The 17,378-nt window shown below is 36.2% G+C and overlaps 1 protein-coding gene across 2 annotated transcripts in view; it reads left to right on the forward strand.

Annotated features, from left to right (window-relative positions):
• The window catches only part of bin3 (bridging integrator 3), a 73,604-nt gene that overhangs the window by 51,325 nt on the left and 4,901 nt on the right, over window positions 1-17,378 (forward strand). For both annotated transcript variants that reach the window (XM_051902267.1, XM_051902265.1), the window contains 2 exons: window positions 6,873-7,014; window positions 10,153-10,287. In XM_051902267.1, coding sequence (XP_051758227.1) covers window positions 6,873-7,014; window positions 10,153-10,287 — 277 coding nt within the window. The remainder of the gene's footprint in view (window positions 1-6,872; window positions 7,015-10,152; window positions 10,288-17,378) is intronic.

Here is a 17,378-nt window from a genome sequence, read left to right on the forward strand (position 1 = left end):
ATTCCTAGCATTAGGATGCTTTGAAAGGTAATGTTATTTTTGTCCTGTATCGCTCTTCTCTCCTCCTCATCTCACTAACACACCAGTGGGCGGGGCTAATGTTGCAATGGTGAAGTAGGTGTTGATTTCTTCTGTGGAGGCGAGGTTTCACCTATCTATGTCATAGTTACATTACAGGATCAGTCGTTCGCTGGGCCTGGTGTCAATAAAAGCTTTTTTTTTTTTGGACTAACAAGGACGTTTTCAGTTCTGAAACTTACAGGATATTCTTATAGTACGATGACCTCTTATATATCAAAAGAAGCTCAAGGGAAAGTTAATTTCTCAGTTCATGACCCCTTTAAATTTCAGTCATATGAATGATTGCTTTTTTACCACATCTACCAATGATGTGTCAATTGAGGAAATGCACAGACGGATAAAACCAGCTATTAAATATTTTGTACAATTTTATCTTTACTTTTGTCTTTATTTTGTAAAATATGTCACACAGTGTAGATCACTGTGTAAATTGCAGCACAAAAGCATAAAAAAAAAAATGTGATTTTGTTTTTAATAGTTTTATTTTGGTGATTTATTGTGAACAATGTTCCTCAATGTTCCTACGCATTGCCACATGGAGTGACCACTTTATGCATCCTAAATAAACTGCTCATGGTACATTTTCCAAGTCATTAGAAAGTGCAAATTTCTGACACGTGTTCTGTAGTAGACCGTTGTATGACTGTGTGAATCGCTCGTGTTGCTTTCATCATCAAGACTAATGTTCTTCTAGTCGAACATGATGCATGATTATCTTATGAAGCTTCCAGCTGGCCAAATCCAATTCATATTTATTTACCCTTTTTTGATTCTTAATGAGTATTTATTTTGTGTATGTGAACGAAATTCTGTCAGATTTAATTATTTAGTTAGTAAGTTAGTTATTTGGGTCGTCAAAAATAACACCTTAATTTCCACTTGTGTGTTTCAGGCTCCGTCTAGCTATCTGTTTTTGATCCTGTCAGTAACGCGGTCAATGATTAAGACACACAGGTGTGAAAATAAGTGTAAATACTTGCAATACTGACTTTATATCAAGAGGATCAATCCTCACATAAATACATTGATACCAAATGTTTTAACTAGTCAATTTCTTTCTCGTTGTGAAAATGAATGTGCAAAATAAACTTAGTGGAGAAAGAATGAACTGACAGATCTCATTTAAAGAGAGAGCTGATGTTGACAGAGACAGTATGTTAAAAGCACAGCTTAATGTGATGTTTATTTTATGGGTTTATGTGAAGATTGTTTTAAGTTCACTTAAATTAAAAGTTAGAATCTTTTTAAACCTATCAAAAGTTAAAAATATGGCTTTTAATTATAATGTAATGTTGAAGAATTACTCATTTCAAACCCAGAAATTGAAAATATTTATTTATTTGTTTATTGACAGCACTGTTGTTTGTTTGTTTGTTTGTTTGTTTGTGTTTGTTTGTTTGTTTTTTCAGGGACACTGTCTTCCATTTATGGAAAAGACACTGTCATATGTATGAAGTAATAGTTTTTTTTAGTTTTTTTTTTAGGGTTTTTTTTTTTTTTTTTTTGGTGCTGTCTCTTCCTCTTGGTGGGTGTTTATAAAAAAGAGCAAGAAAGAGTTTAAGTTTGTTGTTTTTGATATGAAAATGGTCATAATCACTATGAATCTATTTTAAATAGATTCTGCCATTTTAAGTATTATGTTTCATGATGTATAATCCAGTTGTCACACTTCACATTTGTGTCAAGAAGAGAGATAGAAGAGAGTAGTCATTGGGCCAAGGTGGTGTTTTATAAATAGAGATCGAGCGTGGGTTGTGGGGCTGGGTCCTATGACGTTGCTACAGTGATATTGTACCGCTCCCTTCTTTACTTCCTGTGGGAAACAATTTAGGGCTTGTCTTAACAGAGCTCTGGATGGTGAAGCCCGCTCTCTCTCTCTCTTTCTCTCTCTGTCTCTCTCTAATTCCCTCCTTCTCTTGTAGTTCTCCTTCACTTTCACCTTCTAGCTCATCACTTTCTTTACTAATTTGACTGATTCTTCATCTGACCCAAAGGTGGAGATGGGCTTGAACTTGCAAAGCTTTGGTTACAATTCCAGATCTTAATCCACTAAGTCAGTGGTTTTTGAACTTTTTAATACCAAGGACCAGAAAATACCATGATCCCCTTGCAAGCCAACCCCTTCCTACAACATAAATGGCGGCTATATTTTTTTGTGTGATTTTATAACGACAAAATGTTTTGTAAAATCTATTATGATGCAATAAAACACTTAACAATACTATATTCAGATTTGGTGCTGTTATTTTTACTGTTAAATCATGTGGCTGTCAATAGAATAAAATAATCACTATTAATTTCATGATTTATAACCAGACTTTAGAAAGCAAAGTGAAAAATTAAACACCTTTTTAATATTGTAATGTTGACATTCTTATTTAATAACTTGTCAGTTTAAATAGTCATGTTTAAATGAATAAACTGCTTTTAGAAATCATCATGAAATAACTAATGACTTACTTTCATAATATCTGTTTTTGTTTTTATGAATCATTAGTGTGTCATACTAAAAAAAAGTTTAATAAGCATGAATCATTTGTTCAGCCTTCAGTTTTGTCCTTTTCCACTTCTGATCCAATCAAATCTCTGTATAAATCAAGCTCTTACATTATTTCCTGAATGTTGTTTCTCACAGATGTGCATTACCTTAAATGCAAATGCTGCTTTATTCCATCCATTTATTGTTCATTGTTATTAATTATTTATTTAGATTTTTTTTTTTTTTTTTTTTTTTTTTCAGTTTTATTCTAGTAGGCTTAAAGCCCGTTCACACCAAGAATGATAAATATAAAGATAATAACTGTAACTATATTAGTGTCCACACCACAATATCGTCCTGTTTATTCTAAGCGGACGCTCCAGTTTTGACGTCTACCGCTTTAAATGGATTCTTTATCCACTTTATTAACTAGGGCTGGGTATTGACACAATTTTCACAATTCGATTCGATTTCTATTCACATTCTTGCGATTCAATTCGATTACGATTTCGATTCGATACGATATCGTACTACTATATGTAGTATATCACTTACAGTACATGGCAAATTTTCTAGAGGAAAAAAAATCTCTCAACTAATGCTGTAAACTACACATGGGAGTCAGTTGGTACTACTTTACTATAATATTGAAGGTTAAAATTAACTTATTTATATACAAACACTTAAATTAATTATTCAAACATGCATTAAATATTGAAGAACATCATAATGAATATGTAACGGTGCATATCTATATTTATCAGAATGCTGCTCTCTATAGTTAATTTTTCTAGCTGACTGATGAGTTTATGGTCACTGAATCTGTTTTTCTGAGGTAAATGTGACGTTACGTGACATTGTTTACAAGCTGTTTTATTGACGTCTTTCCGCGGTTGAAACACTGATTGAGCTATTACACGAGACATGATACGGATTTCGGTAAGTTGTACTGTATATTTTAACATACCTTCAGATGTTTATTCATGTTTATTTTGCGCTGTAACTGGTATTAAAGCGGAGGAGAGGATGTTCACATGCGCTCCGTGCTGCCGCTTCTCTTTAACTGAGGCGCTAAAGCGATCTGTCACGTCACATTAAACAGCGCCAAAACGGTATTTATTTTTGGAATCTCATAATAAGATGGACGTCATTTGAAATCTGAGATTTGCTTCATATCAAAAGTAACAAAGCACAAAGATTATTGCGATTTATTGGATGGGAGGCGCGCTACATGTTCTGTTCATTCATCAACTGAAAACAGACTAGACTAATCGATTCTTGGGATTTAAGAATTGATATCGGATGAGAAATGAGAATCGATTAAAATCGAGAAATCGATATTGTTTACCCAGCCCTATTATTAACTAATTAACATTCTCCGTAAAAGTCACCAATTCAATTTGCACTGTTTCCATTTGAGTTTAATCAAAGACCACTTTACTCAACGCGTCTTCTCCCACTTATTGCCCGTAGCATCTTTCATGCATCAGAAGACCTACAGATTCACCTTACAGAGTGTCTTCACCTAAATCCCCCAAATAATGCACATAAGAACATACATTTATAGCTCCTTGACCTTAAAACTGTCCTCCTACTGCAAAGCTCGTAGCTTTTTCAGTAGTTACAAAGAACAAAACGGTGAGGGTCATGTGTTTGTACTGTTCCTCGGTGCTCCCAGGCGATGCGAAGTCGAAACGCAGTCAGGCCTCAAACCAAAGCGGCCGACTCTGTTGCTAAGTTACAGTTTAGAGTTTTCCTATTTTTAGTTTCCTGAGACCAGGCTTCTCACCCAGAGATTATATTTTCATTTGGAATAGAAACAATACAAGAATCCAAGTGAAATGCCTCTGTGCCTTTTGTGTATAATTAAGTGGCTAATGCTACATCAACAACCTCATCACATTATTAAACGATTGTCCGAACAAACTCACTGTAGGTTCTTAAAGACGAATGTTCTGTTTGCTGTGTTCAACACACTGTATTGATTTTCTCTCCATGCACTATGGAGCACCATGTAGTCTTTCGTTTAAAGTAAGTTTAACACCTCAAGGAATGCATAGATATTTTTGACAAATATTTTTAGGATGAAGTGAACTCATAGGATGAAGACTCCAGTCATATCAGTGGCATAAAAAATGACACAGATTTGTATTATATAAGGCTGGCCGTCATGTTGAGATCAACCAAGTTACCTCAGACAAGCATGCCTCAAACTATGTTTTTTTTTTTTTAGTTGTTGTTTTTTAGATATGTCAGCCTGTTATGAAAATGCCAAGTTGTCATATCGGTTGTTCAGAAAATCTAAATCTACACTTAAAATTATAAACTGAAATGCGAAGATATAAAACGTTGAACTACCTTTTGGGGAAGGGTCATTGACATTTTTTTTTTTTTTTTTTTTTTTTTTTATCTTTACAAAACTGATGTAATGCATATTCTTGAGTCATGAACAATGTGTTTAAACAAGTTTCAGTTGTTAGATAACATTTTTCCAAGCACATTTTACCAATTCCAAACCACATCAATCTTAATAACTACTATTCATTTTGTATTTAATCATTTATAAGTGATATATAATTGTTAATGAAGGCTGGAAATGAAAAACGCCTTATATTCAGGTGTGCATAATTGTTAGGCTGGTTTTCTTTTACAGGCAAAATGAGCCAAAAAAGAGATTTAACTCAGACTGAAAAGTCAAATTATTAAATGATCATGAGAAGGATGCAATACTAATGCAGTGCTAGAAATTGCAAAGTTAAAGCATGACCAATGGACAGTGAAATGCTTATTGGGTCAGCAGGGTCAGACAAAAACGTGAAGAATTAAGTGTGAAACCATCAGGAACCCTTTAGTCTCCAGCGACATCATTTTCCAGAACTGCAACCTAACTGGAGTCTTCAGAAGTGTAAGGTGTCAGGATCTCAGAGACTTAGGTTAGGTAAAGAATCCTAAAAAATGACCCTCACTTAATAAGAATCACAAGCTGAAGTGTTGTGAAATACATGAATACTGTTTTTATAGGCTTTATAGACAGACAGATTGAGAGTGACTCTTGAAGGACCAGCACCACATCCTCTTGTACCACAGTTTGAAGAATTCATCTTCCAGAATCTGGCAGTAAGTTTTGGAAGATCATTTTTAGGAGATGGACTAAAACTCCCACACCTTACTGCCAGATTCTGGAAGATAAATTCTTCAAACAGTGGTACAAGAGGATGTGGTGCTGGTCCTTTGAGCTCATTTTGCCAGTAAAAGAAAACCAGCCTAATAATTATGCACGCCTGAATATAAGGCGCTTTTCATTTCCAGCCTTCACGAACAATTATATATCGCTTAGAAATGATTAAATACAAAATGTATAGTAGTTATTAAGATTTATGTGGTTTGGAATTGGTAAAATGTGCTTGGAAGAAAAATATGATCAGAAAATCAACTTGCCTAATAATTCTGCACGTGGTGTATACTGTAGTTGTACCACCTGACATGGAAAGTGTACCAACCTACCTATACTTGAAATGAGCAGTTTTTACCAGTATTTGAGAGATCTACAAACCTTTTAACTCTGCCACAAGGATCAGTTGGGGTCCTCTGGATGATGCATTATCATGTTTACTGTTATTACTTTGTCAATTCATAATAAAATAGCCATGTTTGCAGTTGTGCCACCCTGACATTTGTGAATATACAAATTCCTGGACAAAAAGTTTTTCAATTATCTCAACAGCTTTAAAAACTACTGATATTTATAAAATTTGTTTATATGAAAGGTTTCAAACCTAAAATGATGCCATAATACTTAGTTTTTAATTTTTTATTATTAAGACACCATTTTAAATAGTTTTCCTAGTCTGTTCATTTATTCGGACAGTTGCACCACCTGACATTTTGGGGGTTACAAAACATAAAATTGTGTATTATTTAAATGTACTAAAAATTAATTCAAACTAAATAGGTTTTATAGAATAAAGTGATATATGTCATGAATTTATCAAATTATTTTAAAAGGAAATAATGTACTTGGACACAAAAATATGCACTTCATGTTATTGACCCAGACATTTCTCTCGAGGTTGACAGCTATAATTGTTCTCTTCATAGAAACAAGACAATTAGCCTCATGCATAACACAAACATGGCTAATATCTGTGTAAATCTTTTGTAACTGAATTGAATGTGACAATCTACAAATGGTTTTATGACTGATTTACACCAATTTATTCTGTTTGTAGCTTTTTGTTGACTTTTGTAATTCATCTTTGCCTAGTATTGTTTATGTGATCTTTTCCCTTCTGTCTGTGCTGTGTGTGCTCAGGTACGGCAGTGTGTTTCCCAGTCTGAACATGGCAGTAAAACGCAGGGAACAGGCTCTTCAAGATTATAAGAGACTCCAGTCTAAAGTGGAGAAGTATGAAGAAAAAGAGAAGACGGGGCCCATCATGGTCAAACTCCATCAGGTACAACCAGTTCTTCCATCTAAATGAAAGGCAGGACTTCCTTTCCGACGGCGTTGCAATTTCAGGCATTCATTTTTCAATGAGTGACTGATCTCTTAATAATACCAAAAATCCTTTAATACAAGTCAGTTCACTCAGCGGTCATCTTGGTAACGCCCCAGGTAGCTGTTTTCCATGTAGATTAAAACAAACAGCTCCTGTCCGTTTGAATAGGAAAAATAGAAATCTCAAAACTGATTGTCAAGATTATGTGCTTCAAATCAGGAGTAAAATCTGACCGTAATAGTACTATAATTTTGTTTCTTTAGCTCAAATCAGTAACACTTTATTTTAATGTGTTCATGTTACACATTACATGTATTTACTATAGTAATTTAATTTGTCTGTAATTAGAAGTAGGGCTGGGTTGAAAATATAGATTTTAATCAATTCCCATTTTGATGAACAATATTGATTCTTAAATCCCAAGAATTTCAAACAATAAATTCTGTTTTGTCACTCTTTAATGTAACGTGACAGATCGCTGTAACCACATCAGTTCAAGCGGTTCATGTGAACTGATCATCTTTTCCGCTTTACTATTAGTTACAGCATGAAATAAACATAAATGAACATCAGAAGGTATGTTAAAAGATACAGTACAACTTACTGAAATTTATCCTCTCTCATCTAATCACTCAATCAGTGTTTCAACCGTGGAAAGACAGCTTTTAAATAAACAGCTTTTAAACAATGTCACATAACATCACATTTGCCTAATTTGACTCAATGACTGTAAACTAGATAGTTATCTAGAAAAATGAACTTTAGAGAGGAGCATTTTGCTAAATATATGAATATATTACATATTCATGATTTTTAACCTGTTATTCAATATTTAATGTATATTTGAATAAATCCGTCCTGAAAGCCACCTCATAAAAACTGCAATTTCAAATAAGAAATTAGAGTAGAAACCTAATTATGTCATTAAAAAGTTATTATTATAAAAACTGCCTTATGTGCAATTTAAAAAGTTGTATACAAAAATGTTCATTTTGACCTTTAATATAGTAATGTACCTACTGACAGGGTTCCCTAAATATTTTACACCAGAAAAATTGACATGTACAGTACCTAATATATATCCGAAATGAATCAAATTGCAAGCTTGTAAATCAAAATCAAATCTATGTCAATGACCAGTCCTTATTACAAGCAATTAATACTAAACCAAACCCTAACCTTATAGTATGTAAATGTTGTTAATTCAAATCAGTGCTTATATGTGTAATTATACTGTAAGTATGCATTAAATAAAATGTGACCTGCAAATCATATTGCAAATTTGTGTTTTTCAGACTTGTCCAGCTAATGCTTATGCACGTTCAGGAGTAAATAAGCTCTGTGTAAAAGATGACTTTATTTCGATAGTCCACTTTAGACATCCTACTGACTATAAGTAACTTTGCAAATACAACTTATTCTACTAAACCTCACACCTAACCCTAACCTAACAGCCTACTAATACTCTAAAGAGTTAGTTGACATGTAGTTGCAAAGTTAATTATAGTCTAATATTAATTATATTAATTATATATTAATTATATGTCTAAAGTGAACCATCGAAATAAAGTGTAACTGATGATGGGATCTGTAAACTCAAAATTGGGACATCCATTCCTTCTTCAGCTATAATGAGTGTTTTAAATATTACCCTGCAGTTCATCGCCTTCATCACATTATATTCTATCTTAATAGGCCAGATACACTTGCTTATTTTCACAAGGTTTGTTCTGACGGCTTGTATATGGATAAATCACACATCTAAAGGCTTGTTTGCTCCGAGTGTGAATTTTCAGCACAAATGTTCATTGGGACAAGAGTTTAAAATGAAACTCTGCTTCCTTATGACACACTCTTAAAATTCACTCTGCAATAAATGTATTATTTTTGGAGTGGTGGTCTCTGGGTACAAGGAGCTATAGAATTTAATGTCATGTCCGCCACAAACATGTAGCGAAAAGGTGTAGACATACGGCAAATAATTGGTGACAAAATACAAATATTTTTAATACATACTACATATTAAGCTAACACTGTATTTTTGTTGTTATCAGACCTTTAAAGTCCACGTGAAATGACATTCACAACTCATTTTACTTCTGTGACATGGCATATTTCTGAGTGAAACAAGATATTGTTCCCAATAAGATGAGAAATGTGTTTTAAGAAAGTGAATAGGGGTCGATTTTGATTTCAGCTGGGACTCGAAAAGAGACACAGCCATCAGCACGAGTTTTGATCCGGTCGTTATAGATCTTCCTGTAGTGGATGCTTGTGCTCGAGTGTGCCAGACCTTGAGAGTCATCGGGTTTATTATAATCTGTCCACTCTCGTACAGTTCTGGCGGGATTTTTTTAGCACGCAGCAACAAGTGAAGGAAGCTGGGCTGGATGGGTGCAGAAGTATTCAGAGCACATGTATACATGCGAGCGAACTCACCCACGCAAGAGAAACAGCCTCTCAACTCAGCTGCACTTTTTCAAGAGGCTGCGCTCAACACACGCTGAGGGATAATTGGGTTTCGCACACACACGCGCATTCGCACACGGTAACACGATCCAGCGAACACAGGCAAACAATAATTGTTTGTTCTTTTTGTTGCACACTTCTGGGTCATTATGCATGTGTATGTTGACATGTGAAGGACTGTAGGTGCGCAAACAGATACAGACGGGTGCCTGGAAAACTTCAACATACATGTATAGCCCATCGCCCACACACACACACTGAAGGACTTCAGCAGGGCTGTAGATAAAGTGTGCGCTAACAGTCACATTTACACGCGTCCTGTGTCATATATAGAAAGCAGGTCACATCCTAGCAGAGATCAGCACTTATAGGCCGCTTTCCCTTCCCATCCGCTATGCTGATTCCATCATGAATATCGTTCTTCCCCACCTCCACACCCTTGAAAATATTATGGCCTCATACAATATATATATATATATATATATATATATATATATATATATATATATATATATATATATAGTATATATGTTGTTGTTATTCTAATGACACACATGCTTGAATAATTGGCAAGTCCTGGTTTTATTCATTGCTGCTTTACGTGTGTGTGTTTTCTGCTTTTAGGCCAGGGAAGAACTGAAGCCTGTCAGGGAAGACTTTGAAGCCAAGAACAAGCAGCTATTGGACGAGATGCCCAAGTTCTACAACAGCCGTATCGACTACTTTCAGCCCAGCTTTGAGGCTCTGATCCGAGCTCAGGTGAGCATCAAATGTACCCAGCTCAGTTATGTGGATCATATCATAGATAGATTTTCTTTGTACATGCTCTAATATTCACAACACTCAAACTCTTTCCCCACCTCCTCCTGCATTTCTGCTTTGCATTACCCTTCTCAAATGCAAAAATGTATGGTAATTTGGATTTAGAAGACTTAAAGTCTTAAAGTTTTGTGTTTTACCATTATAATTGGACTTAAAGAATTAGTTCACTTAAGAATTACAATTTTCTGATCATTTACTCACCCCCATGTCATCAAAGATGTTTATGTCTTTCTTTCTTCAGTCAAAAAGAAATTAAGGTTTTTTAGGAAAACATTCCAGGATTTTTCTCCAAATTGTGGACTTCAACAGGGTTCAACGGGTTGAAGGTCCAAATTGCAGTTTCAGTGCAGCTGAAAACAAATGATATATTTTTAACCACAAATGCTCATCTTGCACTAGCTCTGCGATGCGCCACGCATTACGCATATTCTTGGAAAGGTCACGCGTGACTATAAGAGACTATAAGTTTTGCTTATATCTTATAATGCTTATATCTTCTAAATGCGAATTTTGTCATTGTTTTGGAGCACGCTAGCTTATAGATAATCTTAAGGCTATCATATCCATACTAAAAGCCGAAAAACTTCAATTTTGATTGCATGGTGACTTTAAGGCTAGTAATTGTTCTTAATTCACCAGCCATTGGGCAAAAAAAAAGCTGGTTTTAAACCCTGTACAAACGTGTACAAACAAGACTTGTCTTGTTAAGTAAAATTTTATAGATAGCTTTTCTACATGTACAAAATTAAATATTTTGATACCTTTTTCACAGTTTGACAAAATTACAAGTCTGGACCTGAGACAAAGGTTAAACCAAATTTATACATAAAAGACATGAGTAGCAAAAAAATATAATTGTCAAGTCATGGTAAAAAGTTTAATGATATTACTTTAATAACAAGTAAAAAAAAAACTGTTGCCATTAATAAAAATAAAAATCAATAAAAATCAAGTTAAAGAAACACCCTCACACACGCACAGACACACTCTAGTAAATTTTAAAGCTGACGCTCCCTCCACCCAGATCTAATGTGATTAACCCTGAGCAACACACACACACACACACACACACACACACACACAAAAACACTCCTTTATGCTGCACTCACACACACTCTCACTCTACACACTTCCCCTCACTATAATGTGATTAACCCCCACAATCCTGCCTCCTTATGTCCACAGCTCAGACTGCGTGTGTTATTTTAAGGAAAGTGTGTAAGAAAGCAAAACACTAGAATCTAATGAATGTAGAAAAAGAGGTAAAGCCAAGTCAAACACGCACACAGTCGTGTCTTCAGGACGTGTGAATTCACCCCCTCTCTGACAATTTCAGGATCTTCATATCATTCCTAATTTGTTGAAATGCCCCTCCATTGTTGGCATGGTGGATAATGAATAACGAATTAATTAACTATTAATTTTAAAGTGCATGTTACTAAACATAAAATTATCTTTTTTCCTATTGTATAGACATATTCACTAAATCATACTCATATAATAATAACAATGTATAAGAAAATCTTATGCAGTGACATTCATACAAGTGTCCAAATGCTTTTTAGGACATCTGTGTGTGTATTAGAGGAGATAAATAATACATTCAAGTCTAGCATCACGTATGATATCAATACACATGGACTTAAACTTTAATATAGTAGCATTAAAGGGGTTCAACTAAAAATGAAAATTCTAGTGATGGGCGATTTCAAAACACTGCTTCATGAAGCTTCGAAGCTTTACAAATCTTTTGTTTCGAATCAGTGGTTCAGAGCATGTATCAAACTGCTAAAGTCACGCCCCCCGAGTGGTGAACCATTGAAATTTCAAAACACTTATGACGTAACAAAGCCTCGTTTACTGAAATCACGTGACTTTGGCAGTTTGATACAAGCTCCGAACCACTGATTTGAAACAAAAGATTCATAAAGCTTTGAAGCTTCATGAAGCAGTGTTTTGAAATCGCCCACCACTAGATATTGTTGAATAAAGTCGTTATTTTGTTTTTTTTGGCGCTGTAGTCACATGAACTGTTTTAAATATGTCTTTAGTAGCTTTCTGGGCACTCAAAGTGTTAATTATCTTGCTGTCAATGGAGGCCTCACTGAGCCATGAGATTCATCAAAAATATCTTAATTTGTGTTCTGAAGATGAATGAAGGTCTTACGGGTGTGGAACAACATGAGGCTGAGTAATTAATGACAGAATTTTCATTTTTGGATGAACTAACCCTTTAAGAAACACAAACAATAGGAAAGTTTAAAACTAAAGGATCATCTATGTTGTCATCTGCCTGCCAAGTTAAAAGTATCCTCTAAATACGGTGGATATAACCTATTTTACAGTGTTTTACAACACTGACTTAACTGTGACCTGGTGTTAAAGCTGAATAGTCCAAGCAGGCCTTTTCTTGGTGGGTTAATCACATATTTAAAAGCCATAATCTTCACAGCTCAGGGCAGAGCGGGCAGACGAGATCTGTCAGGACCTGATCCAGTGCCCTATGATCCCCAAAACTGCCATCTTGATAGTCTTCAGAGACGGCCTCTCCTAGCTGTCTACTTGAACATGCACTATTTAGGTCTGGTATATCAAACAGATGGATTGCGTAGTAACATTTTCCTCAAAATTATGCCCTTTCTAATTATTATTATTATTTAAATTTTACTGTAATTAAAATAAAAATGTAAGTATGAGATTTTCACATTTGTAAAACATTCTTGACTAGTTTTGTGAGATTTACCCACATAGTATTGTTACTCTCTAGAAAGTGAAAATGAAGTGTTGGCTCAAACTTTCCTTTGCTTGTTTTGGTTTATACATTTCCTTAATTTAGATGATTCTTAATGTGTGTGAATGTATCAAGTGTTAAGATGTCTGATTGTGTGTCATCTGATTAGCCTGAGTTGGGTTAATCAAAAGGGAAACAGCCATCAAGATGACACATTGAGTTATGCTGCTCATGTGGGGCATACATGTTCGAATCAATTGATAATGTTGTCACCTTTCGACGGTTCTAAAAAAGTAGTTGATCACTGTCGGTTATTTTTACGATGATGGCCGGCTGACTGTACATTATCACTTGAAAGCATTGTATTGACCAATCAGCATCCAGAACTGGAACTCTCCATTTGATAACAGGGTTCTGGTCTTCTTGTATAGACTAGTAAACAACAATTGCATTCAGCATGTAAATGTCATGGATGGAACAACATCAGATTTCCTTTAGCTAAAACCACTCCGAACTTTATGGAGACAGCAGTCTTTTGTGATTGTTTTTGTGTAGCCACACTTTGTGGTGTTGCGCTTTTGTCATTTGCTCTATTGAAAACCAGACGTGGGTGCTCTGGAAAACATAAAGGTTATAAATAAATGAACACATGAATGTAGCATTAAGCTGATCTTAGATCAGGCCTGAAATGCAGTCTTTCCCTGAGCTTTTTGCTAACAGATGGGCAGCAGAGAGGCCTAACAGATGACCGAGTCTCATTCATCAAGTGTTTTCTGTAACCTAGAGTGCCGTACCTCCAACACCCACATACTCCAAGACACAGTCACCAGCAGCAGCTCTCTGTGACGAGGGAGAGGAGGGTGTCTTTCTGTCAGACAGAGGGTGAACATGGACTCCTGAGACCGCAGGCTGTATTACTATAGGTGCAGTGCAGAGACGCTACCTCCCTCCGTATCTGATGGACGTCAGTGATTAGGCACTGTGTGTTTGTGTTTCCAGGATTTCTGGAGTGGACACAGTTTGACTCACCAAACATTCAGTCATGCTGAGAGTCCCTCATCCTGCTGAGTCATTCGCACACATACACACTGCCTTATATCAGGGGAAGAGGACTAATAGAAATTTGGCCTAAAGAGATACATGCATGCATGCACGTACATCCTGGATGGCCACAGAATGAGCCAAATTTAAACACACTGGCAAATTCTCTAGAAGCCACTGCGTTGAGTTCTTGACCTCAGGTACAAGTGGGGACTCTTCAGATGCATGAAAAATATGAAATTCACAAATCTTATCTTCCCCACCTCCTTAATAGTACGTATTGAGTCTTCACTGGATGCATTAAGCATGGAAATGTACTGAAAGTGAATGACGTGGAGCATCCCATTGTAGCCCAATTGGGTGTGTGCATAAAGGCCGGGAAACACCAAGCTGGCGGTTGGGAAATGATGGGCCGATTTTTTTGAGCGTCAGTCAGCTTATTTTTTCCGGTGTGTTCCACACCATTGGTTCTAGTCGGATGCCGTCAGGGTTTTTTGGGCCGATTGTTGAATCGGCGTCGGGCCGTCGGAGAGAGAGAGAGAACTCTGATTGGCTGTTCAGCTTAGCAAACGAGTCAGTGCATGAGAATAAAAGCAAAAGTGATGAAAGCGAGCGAAGAAGGCTGTTATAATTTTATGTCATCTTACCTGAGCATTTGAATGCACAAATATTTTCATAATAACATGAGCTGATTGGAATTGAAAAAAAGTGATCACTGTGATTGATATTCAAAACGGCAAGCAAGTGCTGCTTTGTTTACGGTTTGTATATCTCCAGTCCTAGTTTGTTTCCTTTTTGAATGACGAAAATAGACTATTGATACATGCTGATATAGACACATATTTACTTACACGTAGGCGCATAACGCACATGCAAGTTGACAGTCGCCTTTAGTCCTTTTGTTGTGTTCAAGCACAGCTTTTTAGCAACTGACAAGAGGTGACAACACAGTCACCTTTCATCGCCGCTAGTTCTTTGACGTCAGGCTTAAATGGTTAGTCCAAAATTCTGTCATTTATAACTCACCCTCATCTCATTCCACACCTGTAAGATATTTTTGATAAAATCCGATTGCTCGGTGAGGCCTCCATTGCCAGCAAGATAAGTAACACTTTCAAATGCCCAGAAAGGTACTAAAGACATATTTAAAACAGTTCATGTGACTATTGTGGTTCAACCTTAATGTTAACGAATCTTTTGTTTCGAGTCAGTGGTTCGGAGCGTGTATAAAATTGCCAAAGTCACGTGAACCATCGAAACGTTTCGAAACACTTATGACGTAACAAAGCCTTGTTTACTGAAATCCCATGACTTTGGCAGTTTGATACATGCTCCGAACCACTGGTTCGAAACAAAAGATTTGTAAAGCTTCGAAGCTTCATGAAGCAGTGTTTTGAAATCACCCATCACTAGATATTGTTGAATAAAGTTGTTATTTTGTTTTTTGGGAGCAAAAAAAAAGTATTCTCGTTGCTTCATAACAATAAGGTTGAACCACTGTAGTCACATGAACCTGTTTTAAATATGTCTTTAGTAGCTTTCTAGGCATTGGAAGTGTTAATTATCTTGCTGTCAATAGAGGCCTCATCAGATTTCATCAAAAATATCTTAATTTGTGTTCTGAAGATGAACAAAGGTCTTACGGCTGTGGAACGTAACCACCCCTGCTCCTGGAGGGCTACCATCTTGTAGGGTTTAGCTCCAACCCCAATCAAACACACCTGAAACAGCTAATCAAGGTATTCAGGAATACTTGTAAATTACAGGTAAATGTATTGGCGCACAGTTGTGACTATAGTCTGTAGGAAGGTACGTCTCCAGGAGCAGAGTTGGAGAGCTAGACAGAGTGCGTTGGAATGAAAGAAAATACAAGGATCTCAAGAAAGCTTTTAAAAGTTGAACTTGACACGCCATCTTTAGAATATAATGCATGTGGCGAGATGCTAAAGAAGCTTGAGACCCAATGCAGTGGCCAAAGATGGCCAAATCTATATTGCTGTAATAGAATGAAAGCTGTTCAAACAGCTAAAGCACGTGATGATATATGGGATATTTGTGACCTGTAATTGCTGTGATACTAACTGCAATTATCACAGCAACTCTGGTTTCCCACATAGTCCAAAGATATGCAGGTCAGGTGAATTGTAGACACTAAATTGTCTAAAGAGTGTGTGGACTTTTTGAGAGATGAAATCACTCATACATGAGCTGTTGTCCACACGGACACAAAAATTGGGCAGCACACGGAGACATCAGCAGACTGTGTTGATGATGAAAATTACATCGCACGGACGGTGCGAGCAGAGCAGAACATGGACAAGGGGAAGTATACTTTCGGCTTTAGTCCTGCAATGGACTGGCCATCTATCCAAGGTTTTTTTTTTTTCAGACCTTGGCCCAAGACGTGGGGATAGATCCAACCTTACATAGGACAAGTGGTGTGTTTTTATGGACAATTATTTGTCAATAATTGTTCCAAATGGATTTCTCTTCCAAGGCAGATTTCCTTCTCATTTTATTGTCACTCAATACTGAAGGTAGCCTCGAGCTGATTGGTTCATGGTTAGTGGGTATTCTGGGGTGACGTGATGCCGGACTCAATTTGGGACATCGGTGGCTTACAGTGTGTTACACAGTGTATTTCAGCGCGCGTGTGTGTGTATGTTTAATTGGTTAATTAGACGTGTGTTTAGAATATATTAATCCGTGTGTGACAGAAGCATAAACACTAATCCTCTTTGAAGATTGTTCTGGTCAAGAATCACCCGCTTAAACAGGAAGGGCCCGTCTAGATGATATGTTCAACGACCAACCACAATTAGATTTTTTTTTTTAAATTTATTTATTTATTTTTTTTAAAGGGCGGTAAATCTAAAATGGACGAAACCACAATAATAGATTGGTGTGGTATCTTGTTCAAGTCATGGCACAGCTGTCTCCACAAATAGTTAAACATACAGCAGCAAAGGGATGATTGGAAATGTGTGTTGACTTTGCGGTCAGAATATCCTTCCATCTGCAAGTAATAAGTACTGATTGTTTAATGGATATATCTCCGAATCAAAGCAGGATTCGGCAGTTATTTAGGATGCCACGTATTCTTGCTACTAACAAATGACTGAATCTTATGAAGGCACAAAATAAAATCCTTGAAACTTAGTTCTCACAAACTGGCCCTTGCGCCTTGACTTCCAAAAGCTGCAAAACAGCAACCAATCAGATTAGAGCTTGTCGTTTCGGGAAAGCTCTGTTGTGT

The sequence above is a fragment of the Ctenopharyngodon idella genome, chromosome 8 (genome assembly GCF_019924925.1).
Source record: "Ctenopharyngodon idella isolate HZGC_01 chromosome 8, HZGC01, whole genome shotgun sequence".
NCBI lineage: Eukaryota > Metazoa > Chordata > Actinopteri > Cypriniformes > Xenocyprididae > Ctenopharyngodon > Ctenopharyngodon idella.